The sequence below is a fragment of the Odocoileus virginianus genome, chromosome 31 (assembly GCF_023699985.2).
Source record: "Odocoileus virginianus isolate 20LAN1187 ecotype Illinois chromosome 31, Ovbor_1.2, whole genome shotgun sequence".
NCBI classification, from domain to species: domain Eukaryota; kingdom Metazoa; phylum Chordata; class Mammalia; order Artiodactyla; family Cervidae; genus Odocoileus; species Odocoileus virginianus.
This window is the reverse complement of record NC_069704.1, coordinates 11,266,054-11,286,225: the sequence shown is the minus strand read 5'-3', so window position 1 is coordinate 11,286,225 and position 20,172 is coordinate 11,266,054. Positions and strand designations below refer to the sequence as shown.

At 41.9% G+C, this 20,172-nt stretch overlaps 1 protein-coding gene across 1 annotated transcript in view; it reads right to left on the bottom strand.

Annotated features, from left to right (window-relative positions):
- Positions 1–315: 315 nt before the first annotated feature.
- The window catches only part of PTGR1 (prostaglandin reductase 1), a 29,925-nt gene continuing 10,068 nt past the window's right edge, over positions 316–20,172 (bottom strand). Inside the window, exons 4-10 of the mRNA XM_020906816.2 lie at positions 19,486–19,542; positions 17,262–17,429; positions 12,709–12,826; positions 9,977–10,132; positions 6,494–6,602; positions 4,034–4,152; positions 316–667 (exon numbers count right to left, since the gene is read on the bottom strand). Coding sequence (XP_020762475.2) covers positions 557–667; positions 4,034–4,152; positions 6,494–6,602; positions 9,977–10,132; positions 12,709–12,826; positions 17,262–17,429; positions 19,486–19,542 — 838 coding nt within the window. The 3' untranslated portion in view covers positions 316–556. The remainder of the gene's footprint in view (positions 668–4,033; positions 4,153–6,493; positions 6,603–9,976; positions 10,133–12,708; positions 12,827–17,261; positions 17,430–19,485; positions 19,543–20,172) is intronic.

Genomic DNA, 20,172 nt, shown 5'->3' with positions numbered 1-20,172 from the left:
CCTTGTGTAACCATCAGTCATAGCAGTGGTAATCTTGACTTCAAATTCATAAATTTCTGCAGGGAGGTACTCACTGAACACCTAATATATGCCACGCATTATGCGAGTGGTCTAAATAAATGTATGATATGTATGTGAAGCAGACATTATTGTTTGTACTTCACAGATGAAAAATCAGAAGTTCATGGTTACAAAGGCAGGAAACTTTTGGACTCCAAAGCCATTATTTTCTATCATACTCCAGAAGGAACTACAGCAGGCAGTTAAGTTCAACTGGCCATTGTTCAGTATGAAAATTTCATTTTCTGTTGCTAATTATATACCACTTCAATGTATTTTATTAGGTAGATCAATCACATTACAGTTACTGTTTTTTAGATCATGAAAACAGCACAGATTTTACTAAATGATTAAAAAGAAGCTGATCACCCAAATGATTTCTAGATTCCACTAGTCACTTTTGTTCATGCATTATGAAGTTAGTACATATTTTACTACGTGGTTAAAAAGAAACTAATCATCTAGGTGACTTCTGGATTCCACGAGTCATTTTTGTTCATGCTTTCACTATTGCCTTCCCCAGATTCTCTCCTTTGAACAATCCAATAAATGCAGCCGGCATGTGTTCAAATCCTTCAGTGACGTGTTCATGGTACTGGATTTTACCCTGTATCAAAGCAATAACAAGTATAGTAGATTAGTTTCATATTCTAAATGATACAGTCTTCTCATCATAGCACCAAATTAATCAGTACATCACAGGAAACTTGGAACTAGGAAGTAGAGAGCCTGTCCTCTTTGAACTTAGTCATTTGCGGGGCATGATCCACATACATAGTGTATTGAACAGATTATGCATAATAGCTTATAAGAGGCATCAGGTCATAGTAAATACAAAAAAGTCACAAGGGAGCAGTTAACCAATGTCTAAGTAAATTGGACAGAAAAGTTTAATAACGATCTCAGAAGAGGTGGGAGCAAGGGTAGGGGACACCCTCCTGGAGTATCATCTGTGTTCATCACTCCAGTACCCAATGCTGTAGCATCTTTACCTCTATCTGACCCCTGCAGACACAGAACCTGTTCAGCAAATGTAAATAGCAAGACAGTCTAATAAGCTGTCTTCCCTTCAAGCCAAGATTTATTCAGTATGTGTTCAACATTCATTTAGCAGTGTGGGAGTGAAGAGTTCGTTTAGTGAAGAAGGATTTTAATTTCTTCTTCTATAAGGCACAGTCTCCTAAATGGACCTAACTCACATTTTCACATTTTAAGGGGGTCTTATGTGGAGACCTAAGCTACCTGATAACATTTTCCCCTAATGTATCTCAGTGATGGTTTAGCATCCTTCACGGATTTATGGAAGAACTTACTTATTTGTTCGAGGTCCCTCAACTAGCATGTAGGCAAGCTGGGATTTGAATCCCTGACTAGAAAGCCCCAGCTCCTTCTATACTTGAGGACCAAAGAACCTGGAAAGGGTCAAAAGCTATAATCAAAAGTTTAGCGGTTAAAAGTAGAGAATGAGGGACTTTTCCTAGTGGTCCAGTGGTTAAGACTCCAATGTAGGGGGCATGGGTAAAATCACTAGTCAAGGAACTAAGATCCCACATGCCATGAGGTGCAGCCATAAGGAAAAAAGTAGAGGATGAATGCTAATATAAAATGTTAATGATACGGGAAATTAGGATATAGAATACAGGGTATATGGAAAGTCTCTACTCTCTTTGGAATTTTTCTTTGTAACTATTCTAAGGTAAAGAATAGTTTACTCTTCTAAAGTAAAGAATAGTTTACTACTCTATTATTACTGTAACACAAAAGGGGGGAGGGATGAGAAAAAGTAAGTAGATGAGAGAGAAAGACAATTCACTAGTTACTTAGAACAAAATTAGAAATAGGTTCACTCCGTTAGAAGAAAGCATTAGGGACACTGGCACAGTGGTGTCTGTTGTCAGCTGTGATCATATTTGATTTCACCAACAGAGACAAAGAAGCTACACACGGGAACTCTAAAAGCATCCTGCTCCTCTCAGCTCCCTGGAAAGAGCCCAGCCCAGCACTCCAAGAGTGTTAGACTGGGAGAGACGCCAAGCTCTCGGGGCTGCCAGAGGAACAGTCTATTTCTTCAATTTGGAGACAATCATAAAGCCAGAAATTAGAAAAGTGTGGGACCACTTTTCTCCTTGGAAATGAAAATAATGCACCTTGGTATTCAGATTTCTGTTGACTAAAGCTCCATGTGGTGTAAGGTGGGAAAATGATCACAGCATAGGACAACGGGGTTGGCTTCCTCCTGGGGATCTATGAGGTGCGACTATGAGAAGACTGCATTCTAGGACCTGGAAGAGCTGTGGCCCAAATACATGCCCCTGCAATGCTCATTCACTCAACAGTATTCATCTAGTATTGATTCAGAATATTCTAGGTGCTGGGGATACATCAGAAAACAGAATGTGTGAACATTGATGCCCTCATGGAGGTTACAGTCTCGTGGAAGGGAGATGGGCAATAAATATAATAAATGAGTTATAGTATATATTATGTCAAAAGATGATAATTGCTATGGATCAAAGTAAGATAAGGAAGATCAATGAGTGAAGGTGGATTGCAATTTAAAAATAGGGTCATTTTCAAAGCTGTCTCATTCAGAAGGCAGTTTTCAGCAAAAACTTGAAGGTGTGTGTGAGAGAGAATTGAATAAGCAATTACAGAGAGGTGGAGGTGTGTGGGGATGAACAAAAAGAAATGAAGTTAGAGAGGTAACAGAGACCAGACAGTATCCAGCCTTGCAGGGTTTATTCTAAGAGAAATGGGGAGCTTTGTAGGGTTTTGAACATAAGAATGATTGGTGTGAAGCTCACTCTGGCTGCTCTGTTGGGAATTATCTGCAGGGTGAAAACGTGGAAGAGCTGAATAGAGGCCACTGCAATACCTGGGCCAGACAAGTGGTGTCTAGAAGGATGGTGGGAGTGGAGGAGGGGGAACTGGGCAGATTCTGAATGTATTTCCAAAGTTGGGACACCAGAAATTCCCGACAGATTAGATATGAGTATGAGAGAAAGAAAGGAGTCAAAGATGATTTCAAGGTTTTTGAATTGAGCAACTGAAAGGATTGTCATAACTGAGATGGTGAAGTCTGTACACAGAAAGCAGGTTTGGCAGGAAAAATCAAGACATATTTGGTTTTTAATACATTAAGACAGAGATGAAGAAGTGTGCTACACATCCAAGTGCAGCTACTGAACGGTCCAGAAATCAAAGGAGAGCTCTTGACTGGAGACAGATAGTTGGGAGCGATCAGCATATTGGTGATGTTTAAAGTCAAGAGCTTAGATGAGATAACTAAGGGCTGAGGAGAGTGTGGACAGAGGTGAAAACAGGCCCAGGGACAATGTATTGGAAAGCTCTGTTATTAATTTGGGGTGAAAAAAGCTAGTAGAGAAGTCTGAGAAGGATAGATACAGTGAGGAAAACCAAGAGCCAAAGGAAGCAGGGAGAGACAGTGATGCCCTCTGTCACCACTCCCTACAGCCAAGTGATGCTAAGAGCTGACCACAGGAGTTTACATGTGAGGGGCATTGGCAACCTTGACAAAAGCAGTGTTGGTCGAACGGCAACAGTGCAAAGCCCGACAGGCATGTTTAAGAAGGAATGAAGAGGGACTTTGCTGGAGGACACGTGATTAAGATGCCTGCCAGTGCAAACGATGCTGGTTTGATCCCTGGCTGGGGAGTTAAGATTCCACATGCCTTGCAGCCAAAAAAAAAAAAAACCACAACAACAGTATATTAAAAAAGAGAAAGCAATATTGTAACAAATTCAATAAAGGCTTTAAAAACAGCCCATATCAAAAAAAAAATTATGTTTTTAAATGGAGAGGAACTGCAGACAGTGAGTGCTGACAAGACTTCCAGGTGCTTTGTTATAAAAGGGGGAGCAGTGCGAGGAACCCATATTCACAGTGGAAGTGAAATCTGCAACCCCCAGAGGGAAGGGCATCTGGTGTCACAGTGGCTCCGGGGCCCCTCACCTCTGAGACCCACTTCAGCAAGTCTCTCAGAGCCTTCTGGCGGACTTCATTTTGCCAGCGGTAGACGATGAAGCCTTGCAAGTTGAGTTCCTTAAAGATGATGACTTCCGGGGATGGGCCTGTGAAGAGGAGGGCACGTTTGAGCAGCAGGATGCAGGGAGGTGGCCATGGTGAAAACGCGCGTGGTACAAGGCACGTCAGAGTTCCCCTAGTGCTCTGCCTCCTGTGTCCTCCACTCTTCCCGACCCACAGGGCTGCCCCAAAATCAACGTGCTCTCTGTGTGGGCAGAGTAACTGCCCCAAGACGTCCATGTCCTAGTTCCCAGAGCCTTTACTATGTGACCTTATGTGGCAAAAGGGACTCTGCAGATAGGACCAAGTTAAGAACCTTTAGATGGGGAGATTATTCTGTATTACATATGTGGGCTCACGTGAAAGTCCTTGTAAGGAAGAAAGGGATACAGGAAAATTAGAATCGAGAGAAAATATGTGATGATGAGAGCAGAGATCATAGAGACGGAGGGAGATTTGAAGATGCAGTGCTGCTGGCTTTGAAGATGGAAGAAGGGACCAAGAGCTAAGAGATGCAGGTGGCCTCGAGAACTTAAAAAGGCAAGGAATCTGAGCCTTCAGAAGGAAAGTAGCCCTGCTAACCCATTTTGAGCTCTAGACCTGTAAGGATAAATTTATGCTGTTGTAAGTCATTAAGTTTGTGGTAATAGACAGGACTGAGCACAACTCGCAGGTAGAAGACTCACCCCAGCTACATTTCTCTTGGGTAAAGGAGTGGAATCCTCATTTCCTCATCTTGGAAGAGGATGAAATCCTGTTCCTGGGATTGTCCACACTACTGGGGATGTCCTTTCTTTATTGTGAGCAGAAAACAAATATGGCATGAAAGCCAGGGGAAACAATTACTTGTCTCTGAGCTCCCCTAATAGTGAAACATGTTAGAGTTCCTGGAGATCACAGGCAGGCAGAATGTCACCTGCTTAAAATGGAATGGACAACACCAGCTGACATCTCATAACCTGTCTGAGCAGCTGAATTTCAAAAGGCTAGATCAAGTTACTGTATCCAAAATATTTGGCAGTGCTCAGGAAAATGCACCCTGGAGCTCTGCTCAATTGGCAGGAGAGGGATTCCCCAGGATTTTAGCTTAGCATCAATTAGAAAAATATGAAGGAAAAAAGTCCCTAATAAGGTTCCCTGGTGCATCTGGAGTGTCACCTTTGACCTTTCACAACCCAACAGGGAATCTATAAGTGATCCTTCCTCAGCCCCTTCGACTCCCACCCACCTGTCTCAGTGTAGCCGAGGTGCTAACTAGCAGAGCTAAAGGTTTCTTCCCCACGAGTGAAGCCCATCATAGAACAAATAACTCATTTATTTATGGTTGTCAGGATCTTGATGGTGATCTGGATGATTCCTTTTTGGTTTTTTTCCCTCCTCTTGTTTTTTTTTTTTTTTTTTTTTTTGACCACAAGTAAATCTGTAATCTCTTCAACAGCACAGAATCCTTGTAGCAGAAAGGGGTTCTATATGAGGAGTTCAGAAGATCGGCCTTTCTTTTGAGTCTGTCACTAATGCTTCCTTCGTGGTTCAGCTGGTAAAGAATCCACCTGCAATGCGGGAGACCTGGGTTCGATCCCTGGGTTGGGAAGATCCCTTGGAGAAGGGAACAGCTACCCACTCCAGTATTCTGGCCTGGAGAATTGCATGGACTCTGTAGTCCAGGGGGTCACAAAGAGTTGGACATGACTGAGTGACTCACTTTCTGTCACTAATAGGATTGAAAGAGTCTCTGGTCCTTTTGCCCATTCATCTCCCCGCCTTTCAGTAAGAGACCTGGGCCTGGAGGTGGGAGGGGGAGGTCTCAGATAGGAGCGGAGAACAGGAGTAGACGGCATGGCAGGGCAGAGGAGAAGCAAACAAGGACAGTCCGGGGATGCAGAGAAAGGATGCTCCTTTCCCTTTTAGTGGAAATTGTCAGAGTGGTGAGGCCTGGCTGTTCTGCTGTTCTAGGAAGCTCTGCCCACTATTGTCTGAAGGAAAGGGCAGCCCGTTTCCCCTGCACCCACTCAAGTCTACCCATCCCCAAACCTCCAGAACATCCCCAGTATCCTGGAGACCTCTAATATTTTACCAGTCAGACCAATGTGTTCTATTTCTAAATGATTTTTTACAACTTTGTAGAAAACAGTAAGTAAAAAAGCTAAAACTTTAAATAACTCTGTTTGGTCCATATTTTCAGATCCTGTTTTTTCTGTATATCAAAATCCAATATAAGCTGACTTAGCCCAAATATACAAAATTACATATTTTTAGTTAATACCATTTCATCAAGAATATTAGGAAATATTTAAAAATACTTCAGTAGTTACTGGCCTGTACCATATCTGTGAATCATCTCTTCCTCCCATCTTTCTACACCTCTGATTGTGTGCATGAGCTCATTACCTGGGGGAAGTGGGCCGGTTCTGTTGTATACAGAGATGGCCCCACATATAGCAATTCTTCCAAATTTCTTCATCTGGGTGATAGCAACGTTGGAAAACTCCCCACCCACCTAGCAGACAGGGAAACAAAAAACCAAAACCTTTAAATAAACCCTACCAGATTCATGGGAATCATTAACTCACAATCATCATTTCACAATACTTGTTTTAGCAGCAATAACATTGATTAAGTTAGTAAGGCAGGGCTGAAAACCAAATTTAGAAAAAGACATTTTTAGAAGCTGGGCATTTTTATTTGACTGTAGGAACATAACTTGTATAACTAACTTATAAATTTTTCTTTATTATATTTTTGGAGAAGGCAATGGCACCCCACTCCAGTCGTCTTGCCTGGAAAATCCCATGGACGGAGGAGCCTGGTAGGCTGCAGTCCATGGGGTCACTAAGAGTTGGACATGACTGAGCGACTTCACTTTCACTTTTCACTTTCATGCATTGGAGAAGGAAATGGCAACCCACTCCAGTTTTCTTGCCTGGAGAATCCCAGGGACGGGGGAACCTGGTGGGCTGCTGTCTGTGGGGTCGCACAGAGTCGGACACAGACTGAAGCGACTTAGCAGCAGCAGCAATAATCTCATTTCCCTTATCCAGAGGTATGAGACAATAACTCAGAAGCCATATAAAGAACAAAGTTGGAAGACTCATAATTTCCAATTTCAAAACATACTACAAAGCTATATTAATCAGACAGGATGGGAACAGAAACAGATCAATAGTACTAAACTGAGAGTCCAAAAGTGAGCCCTCACATTTGTTGTCAATTGATTTCTGAGAAGAGTGCCAAAATAATTCAACAGGAGAAAAAACATCTTTTTGACAAATGGTGCAGAACAACTGTAGGCATCTACAAAGAAAAGAATGAAATCGGACTTCTTCCGTACAGGATACACAAAAATTAACTTAAAATGTGTTATAGACCTAAATGTAACAGCTAAAATGATTAAACTCTTAGGGGAAAAAACATAGGGGTAAACATTTTGTGACCTTGGATAAGGAGAAGCCTTCTTAAACATGACACCAAAAGCCCAAGCAACAGAATTTGGACTTCATCAAAATTTAATACTTTTGTGCTTTCAGGATACCATCAAAAAAGTAAAAGGAAAAAAAAGAAGGTGAAAGCAACTTAGAGAATAAGAGAAAATATTTGCAAACCATATACAGGAGGTATTTTAATTAAAAATATACTAGTATATTCCATATTTGAGAATTGGATTACTTGCTAAAATTTATTTATAACTCCAGAATCAATACTCAGAGCCTTCTCTGGTCATTCACAGACATAGTTCCCAGCTAAGGTCAAAAAAGGCCAAGGGTCTGGTTTCTTTTTTCAACTCTCATGCAGAGATTACCAGAAGATGAAGACAGTAGAGGGCAGTGCGGAGTGGTTCAAGAAGCTCCAGTCCTGGGGCCGGTTGGATGGGGTGTGAATGTCAGCTGTGGGAGGATTAGTTGTGGCAGAGGCTCAGACAAGTTACTTAACACTTTTTAACCTCACTTAAAAAAAAAAAAAAAAAAGAAAGAAAGAAAATAGAAGCTATGAGAAGGACTTAAGATCATAATCCATGTAAGATACATGCATGTATGTTGTATGCTTCCAGTTGGATCAATGGATCAGTGTTTGTGGCAACTTTATAGACTATAACAACCAGGAATACTGAGGACTGACTGTATCTGATAAGGGACTTGTATCCAGGATATATATAAAAAAAATTGACAACTCAACAGATAACCCAACTGAAAGTTGGTGAAGGATTTAAGCAAACATTTCTCCAAAGAAGACATACAAATGGCTGCTAAGCACATGAAGAGATGTTTAATATTATTAATGACTGAAAAAATGCAAATTAAAACCTCAACGAATTATCACTCCAAACTCACTAGAATAGCCACAATCGAAATGACAGATAATAAATGCAGTAAAGGTTTAGGAAAATTGAAACCCTCACAGTTGCTGGTGAGAATGTAAAATGGTGCAGCCATTTTGCAAAATAGTATGGCATTTCCTCAGTCACTGCAGATGGCGACTGCAGCCATGAAATTAAAAGATGCTTGCTCCTTGGAAGAAAAGGTGTGACCAACCTAGACAGCATATTAAAAAGCAGAGACATTACTTTGCCAACAAAGATCTGTCTAGTCAAAGCTATGGTTTTTCCAGTGGTCATGTATGGATGTGAAAGTTGGACTATAAAGAAAGCTGAGTGCCAAAGAATTGATGCTTTTGAACTGTGGTGCTGGAGAAGACTCTTGAGAGTCCCTTGGACTGAAAGGAGATCCAACCAGTCCATCCTAAAGGAGATCAGTCCTGGGTGTTCATTGGAAGGACTGATGTTGAAGCTGATGTGAAGAACTGACTCATTGGAAAAGATCCTGATGCTGGGAAAGATTGAAGGCAGAAGGGGACGAGAGAGGATGAGATGGTTGGATGGCATCACCGACTCAATGGACATGAGTTTGAGTAGACTCTGGGAGTTGGTGATGGACAGGGAGACCTGGTGTGCTGCAGTCCATCGGTAGCAAAGGGTCAGCCATGACTGAGCGACTGAACTGAACTGAACTGAACTAACTGATGGCAGTTCCTCAAAATGTTAAACATGGTGATACCATATGACCTGACAATTCTGCTTGTAATCAAGAGAAATGAACATTTATATCCACACAAAAACTGCATATGAATGATCAAAATAGCAATATACTTAATAGTCAAGTGTAAATGACTCATTTGCCGATCAACTGATGGATGATTGATAAAATGTGATGTGTCCATACAATGGAATATTTTTGGTCATAAAATGCAATGAAGCAACACTGAAAATCAACTATATTTCAATGAAAAAATGTATAAAAAGGAATGAAATACTGATAAACATGCTACAACATGGGTGGATTTTGAAAACATGTTAAGTGTAAGAAGCCAGTCACCAAAGATCACTTTAGGAAGACTGACTGCTACTTAGCACAGCATTTCTTTTTGGAGTGATGAATATGTTCTAAAATTGTGCAAAGAGCTGTACAATTCTGTGAACACACTAAAAATGATCAAGTCTTATACTTTAAATGGGTAAATTATATCCCAATAAAGCTGTTTTTTATTTTTTATTTTTGTTAAATGCCTTCAAAAAAAATTTTTAAATTATTTATTTATTTGCCTGCACTGGGTTTTAGTTAACGGCATGTGGGATCTTCAGTGGTGGCATGTGAACTCTTATTTGTGGGATCTAATTCCCTGACCAGGGATCAAACTCAGGCCCCTTGCATTGGGTGCAGGGAGTCTGCCATTGAGCCACTGGGGAAATACCAATAAAGCTGTTTTTTTAAAAAGGGCATATGGGCTTTCCTCATATATTTCATATGGAAACTCTAGACGTAGATTTCCTGGTATAGTACTTTGTTAGTAAGTCAAATATTAAGTCTAATTTGTACTTACATTATCAAAATAACAATCATAACCCTCAGGAGCGGCTACTTTCAGAGCTTCTTCCAAAGACTTTACTGTTTTGTAGTTAATGGCAACATCAAATCCATGCTTTTTAAGCCAAGCAACTTTTTCATCAGACCCTGCTGTTCCAACAACTTTGCAGCCCTAAATGGGGAGACAAATGAAAACCATTTATAAACCACATCCAGGGCCAACTCTACCCTCCTAGACTAGAATGGCCAGGTTCTCCCAGAACAGCCTCCTAGGTGCTGAGTCACATATATAATGGGTCAACAGACCCTAGAGGTTCGATTAGTCCCTAAACTAGCCTATGATACAACGCAGATGTAACTTCAGCTTGCCTCTGCCCACCCAACAGATCCCTCCTACGTTTAGGTGGTTGGCAGCTCTTTTCAACTTTGACAGCCTACTCATTAGACTCTCCTGTTTCTTCATGTTGGGGCTCCTCCCTGCTATCTCTTGGTGCAGTGGCACTTTAGACTGTAATTTTGGTTCAGCCCTGTAACTCTCATATCATAGAGAGACCTCTAGGTAACTGCCCCATATTCTGTGATTTGGCCCAAAGCGTTGGCTTAAATACTGCCTAATCATAGAGGAAGTGGAGTGCATTCAGCGTGAGAACAGAGATTATATTGGCACATAGAGACTAGCTTTTTAGAAAGTTCTATTCTGAATGCATCGTGAAGACCAGAATATCAGCCTCTGTTCACTTTCACCTGGATTGGGTACATACCATGTATGTATCTGCACAAACAGCTGCCATATAGTTTTTTCACTCATTCCTGATTCAAGAAGAAATGATTTTGCACAGTCTCTAGCCTTGGTCCTTGTTCCTTCTAAGCATACACTCTCATGGGATGATTTCATTTACTTTTACCACCTCACTGCCACCTTCCTGCAGATGATTCCCTTGCCTCTTAACTCAGCCCTACCCTGAGTTCCAAATCAGTATTTCTAAAGACCTCTACTAATCTACACTTGGATAGCCCGTGGAGCCTCATAATCAATGTGTCTAAAGTGGAATCTGTTTTTTTCCTTGCTTCTTACCTGGTGTTCCTCCTCTGTTCTCTATTGTAGTGAGTGATACTCAGTCACCCAGTTAACCAGACCTGAAACACGTGGGTCGGAGGAGATGCTTGCTTTCTGCCCTCTTGCTATCCACATCCAATCACCAGGTTTTATTCTTTTTCACCAAATATCCTTAAAAAGTTACTTCTGACTTTCTATCTTCACTGTCAGTCTGTCATAATTTTCATCTGAATTACTGTAAGAGCCTCCTAATTTGACTTCTTGTTCCTAGTATCATGTCCCTATGAACTGTTCTCCAAAGGCCAAGATGATTTCTCTAAAATCAAGGATTAAGCATGTCACTCCTCTAAGGATTAAGCACTGACTTCTTAGCATGGCAGTCGCTAGTGAAGTTTCTAAAAGAACAGGTTTAAGGATAAGTCCTATCAAACTTTTGAAATAAAAATTCCTTTAAAAAAATTATTTTTTTAACGATACCATGTGGTGTGAGGGCTCATACTTCCCTGACCAGGGACTGAACCTGCATTCTCAGCAGAGAAAGCACAGAGTCCTAACCATGAGGCCATTAGAGAATTCCCCCCAAAAAATCCCTTAAAATTTTAATAAAACATTTAAAATTTGAATTTTGGAAATATTACTAGTTCATTTTATAAGTCTAGTATAATCCAAAGCTAAACCCTGATACGTTCCAAACTTTAAACCAAACTCACCTATGAATATAGATGCAAATATTCTATATATAATGTTATTAGATCAATTCCAAAAGTATAAATTTAATATATACCATAGGTAAATAAAGATTATTCCAGAATGCTATTATGGTTTAAGATTAGGAAACTAACATAATTCTTTAACTGCAAAGTATGATAAAATTCAACATTTATTCTTATTTATTTACTTATTTAAATAAATTCTTCCTGCAACCACTATGATAGCCTCATCTATTTGTATTCCAAGTGCCCATCAGCACTGGATACCAGCCCAAACACTTGGCTGTTGGTCATAGCCCTGTACTCATCTGTATTCTCCCTAACTCTTTCACTAGAAACTAGGCCCTGAAACTAGGTCCTGCATCCACCCTCTGGCAAAGGATCAGCCAAACCAGATCACCTTGGAACATTTCTATAATGCGGTACATCCTGACCACATCTGAGCTGCCTGATGTCTTGTACTCCCACCATCAGATCAGATCTCTTGAGCACAAACACCCGTCCATATCAGAGCCAGTGTTTCCAAGGCCTGGGTGCCTCCCGTGAGTTAGTTTCCAAGCTAGGGCCCCACTGCTCTGGGCTGACTGCAGTAACCTTTGAAATGGGGCCGTAGGGGCAATGACTCTTGGTTGGCTGATCAAGTCCCTTCTTCAGTTGTTTGGGGCAATCACGAAGAAAGGAGATTAAGTTGTAACAAGAAACATACAGTAAAAACTGCGAGAATAGTTCACCAACTCACTAGCAGAATCCATTCCTGATGTGATACCTGCAATGTTATCAAATAACAATGTTCAGGTCATCATTGCTACACCATTTCCCCTGATCCCCCCATTTCTCAGTCATTCCCAGTATCCACCTTCTACAAGAGGTCAACTAGACCAAACTCCCGGAGATGAGGCAAGGTCTGCTGTGTCCACTGCTGCATTCCCAGTGCACACTGTGGGTGTCAAGTCAGTGGTTGTTATGGAGGAAGACACTTACCTTGAGCTTAGCAATCTGCCCCACAACAGAGCCCACTGCTCCTGCTGCCGCACTAACCAGCACTGTTTCTCCACCCTTCACTCCACAGATGTCAAACAGGCCAAAGTAGGCTGTTAGGCTGAGGGAAGAAAAGCAAGACTATGTGGATGAATTTGTTTCTTTCCTCGGTATCTCATTTATTTATACCCTGAAGACCTTCTCAGCAGCCCAATGGCATGGGTCCAGGTAAAAGACAGAAAATATAGGAAATGGATATTACCAGCCACCAATGGTCCACTTCCTCCTTCTTTACCTCCAAGAAAGGAATAAAGATGATGGGAACTATGGATGGAACAGCGAGGTGGCTCGAAGAGAGCAGTATCCTGTCCATCTCCAGGCCAGCTTTCAAGGGTGAAGGAAAATTGGTTCCCCTTAAACCTTAGGGATCCCAGAACAGACAACTTATGCCTCATTCTCATGTAAATCCTAGGGAGATGATGAGCTTCATGGAGAAAGCCTCCATGTCATCATGGCGCCCTAGTCCCAGAGCAGATATGACTGTATGTGGATGGTATCTAGGCCTGAGGGGGTCAGGGAGAAACACCTTGAGTTTCCCATGCTCTGAAGTGTGTGGAAGAACTCCTACAGTTCCCCCATCTTGTTTGGAGTGAAATGCCAAAGTCAGCTGGCAGGGAAAGAACTAGTGGGCTTGCAAAGATGCAGCTCAGACAGAACCCAGTGGTGACTAGGTGAGGAAACCACCATGCCTCAGTGGAGTTCCAGCTCAGAAGGGATGTGGCTGAGGACTCAATCGGAAAAGTTATGCTCTGAGACTGATGATCAGCACCAGACTAAGACAGATCAAGAGCAAGAAGTTGCTGTCCCCGCCTCTATTGGCACCAGGTTTGTGTTAGCCCTGGGAGCTCTGCATCTATCCTAGGGAGAAGACAAAGGAAATTATGAGTATGATCCTGAAATGATGTGAGAAATCATTGGTTTAACTAAGGTTTATTTTACTATACCAGCTGGAGACAGAAATGAAACACAGGAGTAGAGTTCTATTTTTGTACCCCTGAGTCTGAGCCCATGAAGCCTGTTCCATCACGGTGATTGTTGAGCCACTGGCAAAATTTCAGACAGAGTCCTAGAAAGTTATTTCTGTGTAAAAAAAAGCTACACACTGGCATAACTTAAGCTTACTCAGCCTCTGATTACATTTGAGGGCCAGATAGAGTTGGGCATTGGAGGGAAAGCAAAGAAAGGCAGACAGCACTTTTTCTGAGGACCCACATATCTAAAGTTCCCTTGACCCAGTGTTTTTCAAAAGATGGATGGAACAACCATCTGCCTCAAAATCAACTGAAGTTTTATTAAAAATTTGGATTCCCAGTCCCACTGATTTAAAAATACTGAGATGAGGAAATCTGAATTTAATAGGACTCTAGGTAATTCTTATGAATGCAAACAACTGAGAACCACTACCTTAATGGATGCTGATACCAGAGTGTGTGGATAAGTTAACCTAACTCCCAGAAAGAAGCAGAAGGTATATTTCAGATAGGGTCAAGCCACCCACAACAATCCTTAGGCCCCCTCCCGCAATTTCCCTTCTAGATATTTGCAAAGTCAGTGTTCAATTAGATATACTGACTTAAGACATACAAGGTCTTTCCCAAACATCATCTTTTAAAAGTAAACTGGAGAACTTCCCTGGTATTACAGTGAATAAGTATCCACCTGCCAATGCAAGGGACATGAGTTCAATGCCTGGTCTGGAAAGATTCCACATGCTGCAGAGCAAGGAAGCCCATGTGCCACAATTACTGAAGCCCATGCGCTCTGGAAATGGCAACCCACTCCAGTATTCTTGTCTGGAGAATCCTGTGGATGGAGGAGCCTGGTGGGCTGCTGTCCATAGGGTCACACAGAGTCAGTCACGACTGAAGCGACTTAGCATGCATGCATGCATTGGAGAAGGAAACGGCAACCCACTCCAGTCTTCTTGCCTGGAGAATCCCAGGGATGGGGGAGCTTGGTGGGCTGCCGTCTATGGGGTCGCACAGAGTCGGACACGACTGAAGTGACTTAGCAGCAGCATGCACTCTGGGGCCTGTAAGCCTCAACAACGGAAGCTCCTGGGCCTACAGCCTGTGCTTCACAACAGGAAAAGCCACTGCAGTGAGAAGCCCATGCACCCCAAGGGACACCAGCCTCCACTTGCTGCAACTTGAGAAAGCCTGAGTGCAGCAAGGGAAACCCAGCACAACCCCCCAAAATTAATTAAAAAGTAATAAACAAATAAAAGTAAACTGGAGATAAGATGGAGAGGCCAACAATGAAGAAATCCTATAGGGAAAATTAAAGGTATGCTTTGTTTTGTTTTTTTTTTTTTAATAATATTTGTTTTTATTTATTTCTTTGACTGTGTTGGGTCTTAGTTGCTGCATGTGGGATCTACTTCCCTGACCAGGGATCGAACCCCGGGCCCCCTGCATTGGGAGCATGGAGCCTTAGCCACTGGACCACCAGGGAAGTCCCAAAGGTATGCTCTGGATGAAGGGTGACTGGAGAGAAAAACACTTAAACTCTTTCAGCCGAAGAAGAAGACAGAGGTCCCATTGATAGAAATAATGCAATACTTTGGGAGGATGTGAAATCTTTGGAGCCTGGACAGCTGAAAGTCCCTGGGTTTCAAAGTTCAACTTCTTTCATAGATTAGCGGAAGCTCCTGGATTCTGGAAGTGTTGACCCATCCTGTTGGTAAGCGGCTCATCTATGCAAAAATTCTCAAAGAATGGGTGATGTGTAGGTAGGGGAGGCTAGAAATATGGCTTGTATAACCCCTCCCACTCAGTCTTTGAGAACCACTGTATGAAGTTAATTGGAGTAAAAAATGTACTTCTTAAGGGACTTGGAACAGGTGAATGAGAAATATACCCACAAATGAATAAACTATCTTCTGTTTTAGAATTCAAATCTCCTAATATTTTACAAATTACTTTCTCTCCAACTAAGTCATGGGAGACTGACCCTGTGGTTTTCTCGTGTCTGCCTTCACCCCATGCTCCTACCCCTGGGTCACAATTTAGAGAGAAGGACGGGTGGAATAACAAGGTGAGAGGAAGTGCTGTCACCATAGAGGGTACAGGCCAGGCAGGAAGGATCGAGAAGGGCTGTCATTCTGTTTAGTGCCCACTATCTGCATGTAAGAAGGCATTGCTGAGTCACTTCGGTAGGGTCTGACTCTTTGCAGCCCTATGGACTGTAGCCCACCAGACTCCTCTGTCCCTGGGGTTCTCCAAGCAAGAATACTGGAGTGGGTTGCCATGCCCTCCTCCAGGGAATCTTCCTGAACCAGGGATCAAACCTGGTTGAATCTCCTGCATTGGCAGGTGGGTTCTTTACCACTAGCACCACCTGGGAGGCCCAAGAAGGCATTACTGCTAAGTCACTTCAGTTGTGTCTGACTCTGTGCGACCCTGTCCCTGGGATTCTCCAGGCAAGAGCACTGGAGTGGGTTGCCATTTCCTTCTCCAATGCATAAAAGTGAAAAGTGAAAGTGAAGTCGCTCAGTCATGTCCAACTCTTCGTGACCCCATGGACTGCAGCCTACCAGGCTCCTCTGTCCATGGGATTTTCCAGGGAGGAGTACTGGAGTGGGGTGCCATTGCCTTCTCCTCAAGAAGGCATTAAGCATCCTCTAATTTCACAATGTTGTCTCGAGGAGTTCAAATTCTGAGTGTTACATGAACTTGAGATGTAAGAGATTGGTTATGCAGGAGGCTGATCATTCATTTCATTCCATTGAAATGAATAATGTTTCATTCTCTAGAAGTCCTCCAAAAGGTTAAAAAGAAGGAGGGCAGAAGAGTGGGAAGAAGGAAAGAAGGAAGAAAAGGATCACATAGCTTAGAACAGTTTTGGGGACTCTGAAAGGAATTCTGTCAACCTTGCTTCTCCAGGGCATGAGAAGAACCTTGAGGCGCAGAGAGCAGCGGGGGCCTGGAGAACAGACACAGGGTGAACTGACCAGGAGTCTTCCTGAGGGCCAGGCCAAGAGACACCGGGCTATTTTAAAGCTGTCCACACTGAGTGACTGTACAACTATTGTGATTCATCTCAGTTATTAAATTTCAGATCCTTTGACACCTCTGGAAACTCAGACGTCGAAAGGAGGTGAGGGATCAGAGATGATACAGAAAGGCCAAGGTGCATTGAACTCTCTCTCCCTTTCCAGCTCTGAAATGGAGGCAGATGAGTGAGGGGTGAAGGAGGACCTTTCCAGGGACAGAAGGAGCTGGTTCTTTTGTGTCACCACTTGCCAGGGGCTTGAGAGGCACCATGCCCCCTGCTGTTCCTCACTGTCACTTCCTCCTTGTACCTGACCCTGCCTCTCTCCACTTCCACCCCAAAGCGAACTCCAGCCCCTCTTATTCCCTTCTTAGTCCGATCATCCTCTCTAATCCACTCCTGAGCTTAGAATGCCTCAAGTCTCTTCTTGTTAATCAAGCTCCGGACCAACCATTTTGGAAAACCAGGGATTCAAACGAGTGAAATATACCCATGAAACTCACCCGGGCATGCCAACCGTTCCCAGAGCCAGAGACAGTGGTAATGTGTCTGGCCACTCTGCAAGCACCTTTTCCAGTTTTTCCCCATCAGAAATGGAGTGTGTTGTCCAGCCGGAAGGAGCCACCACAATAGTTCCCGTTGGGAAGGCTGAATTTTTACTTTCCACAACTCTGAAAGAGAAAGCACATTCAGACACGTGAGACCCCTTCCTTTCAAGGGAGTCTGGATGCTGCATGGTTAGTGTCCACAAAGGGGCACTGAGTTTGATAGTCCTTGATCAAATACCCTACCACATCTCTCCATCAGAATTCTTAGCCACTGGTCTCTCCTTGAGAAAAAAACATGGGCCATCAGAGAGGAATTCTCAGCTGGTCCAGCATCTGTCCCTGCCATCACTCACTCCTCTCTAAGCAAGAGAAGTGCATCCTCTGGCTCAAGGTAACCTGGACATCAGCCTCTTCTTTTCTTCAGGAGCTACCCTTCATCTCTTAGCCCTTCCTTTCTCTTGAGTCCTCAACGTTCCCTCTCTCACTGTCCCTCTCCCTCAGCATGGAAGTATGACCTCCTTCACTATCGTTTAAACTCATCCTATATGAAGAAAACTGTTAATAGGCCATGAGACAAAAATGGATAAATGAAGAGATATATACCTTGTGCTTGGAGAGAAATATTGTAAATAAATCAGTTTCCCCTAAATGAATCTATAAAGTCATGGAAATCCCAATAAAAATCCAAATAGAATTTCAATAAATGGTATTATAACTTGCTAGTCATTTGAAGCATAAACATTTTAGTCCTTGCTCCAAAATAAAAATTAAATGTCTAGAAGATAAAAGTGAATAAATATTCTAGCAATTTTGGAGGAGAGGATGCCATTCTAATCATGAAATTTTATCACATAAAATTTTTCAGTTATGATTGGACGCAAAAGAAAGATAAACAAAGGCCCAAATGTTTTCAGTACTAATATTCATAACACACAAGAAATTTTATAGATCAATTTAAAAGATGAAAAGACTTAAAAGGGCAAATGACATGAACAGATAATTCACAGAAGAAAGGCATTAATTTACAAAGAGAATGTCAACATCACTAATAATGAAAGAAATGCAAATTAAACTAAGCATTGAGTAAGCAAGATCAATTAAGTATCATTTATTCACCTCAGATTGCCAAGAGTGATAGTTAGCAATGATCATATAGCTACCAAGGAAATAGGTTCTTTAAGACACTATTGGTAGGAATGGATATAATCTTTTTGAAGTGAAATCTGTCGTTATCGCTTCAAATTAAAATGTACATCTTCTCTGACCTAGAGTTTACACTTCTGGGAATTCAACATAAAGCGATAGTCATCCAAGTGGGCAAAGAATACAGAGATATACTCTGATTGATGTATGCATATTCCTTGCAGAACTATTTCCAGTGGAAAAAACTGGAAACAACTGTTATTAGGAGTAGATAAGTTAAATGTCAGGTATCAATGGAAATGAGCTTCTCAGGTGGCTCAGTGGTAAAAGAGTCTGCCTGCCAATGCAGGAGATGCAGTTTTGACCGCTGATCTGGGAAGATCCCCTGCAGTAGGAAATGGCAACCCACTCTAGTATTCTTGCCTGAGAACCCACGGACAGAAGAACCAGGAGGACTACAATCCATGGGGGTTGCAAACAGTCGGACTTAGTGACTGAACAACAATAAAAACAATGGCATAATCTGCAAGCCATTAAAAGGTAAGTGGTATGTTTATACACTGTCAACAAAAGATAGTCATGACATATTGAGGGAAAGCAATTTGCTGAAGGGCTTTTAATCCCCTTAAAGATTATAAATATTAGTACGTGTACTGAACAAGTTTTGAAATAATAATACATTAATGACAGTCATCTCTAAGGTTCAGATGATGGGGGAACTTTCAGTTTCCAATTTATAAATTTTTATCTTATTTGAATTTTTATAATAATCAGTAACTGCATGAATACACTTTTTTTTTTTAGTACTTAAAAGTAAGGATAGCAAAGCAAAGTTGCAATGGTAAGAATTTCACCTTCTTCCTTCCCCATCAGCTAGTCAGGAAAAGGACAGATTTCCCAAGTTCTTTCCAAGGTTGAACAGTGAGTGACCCGCGCAAGCTGAAGAAATTGTAGGAGTGATGGAGAGAAACAGGGCCCAGCAAAAGGTAAAGGGGAGACGTAGTTTCCAAGTACTAGGACAAGAGGATATCACTACCTGGCCACTTGCTCTCCCATCATCATGTCACCCTCCTTCAAGCTTTTTGCCATAATTCTGAAACAAAACAAAACCATTCTTAATATATAGGAGCATCTGGGAAAAAAGTCTTAAGTTTCAAGCCAAATGGAAAACCACTAGGGAAGTGTGAATAAAACTGAAACCCAGCCAGCCACATGAGGGCAGTACAACTGGGTGAAACGGGGAGGAAAGCTGTGACAGGCGGTTCTGATCTGGTAGCATTTTTCTATGAAATGAACATAAGAATCTTACCATCATGCTCAATTTTGGCTGAATTTCTACCAATGACTTTGAAAACATAACCCAGGTACCACTGGGCACTCGTTACCCAAAACACTAGACATGCATGAAAAAAGAAGTGCTAGTTAACATCTGGAAATACATTTTTCACTTTAGATTTGAATCTCTATCAATCAACTATGAAAAAAAAAATATTTAAAGAATGATGACTGCAGTGTTCACCTAGGCAAAAAGTTATTGAGTCAGCGGCCAATGAAAGCTTTTATTCCCTCCCCACCCCGAATTGCTTACTAAGTACTCACAGTTTAGTCAGCTGTGGATTACCTAAATTACAAGAATATATGTAAAGGAAAGGCAAGAAAATCTAATTTTAGTCTCAGCCATCTTCCTCTACCCAAATTATTTGTGAACAGTGACATGGAGAAA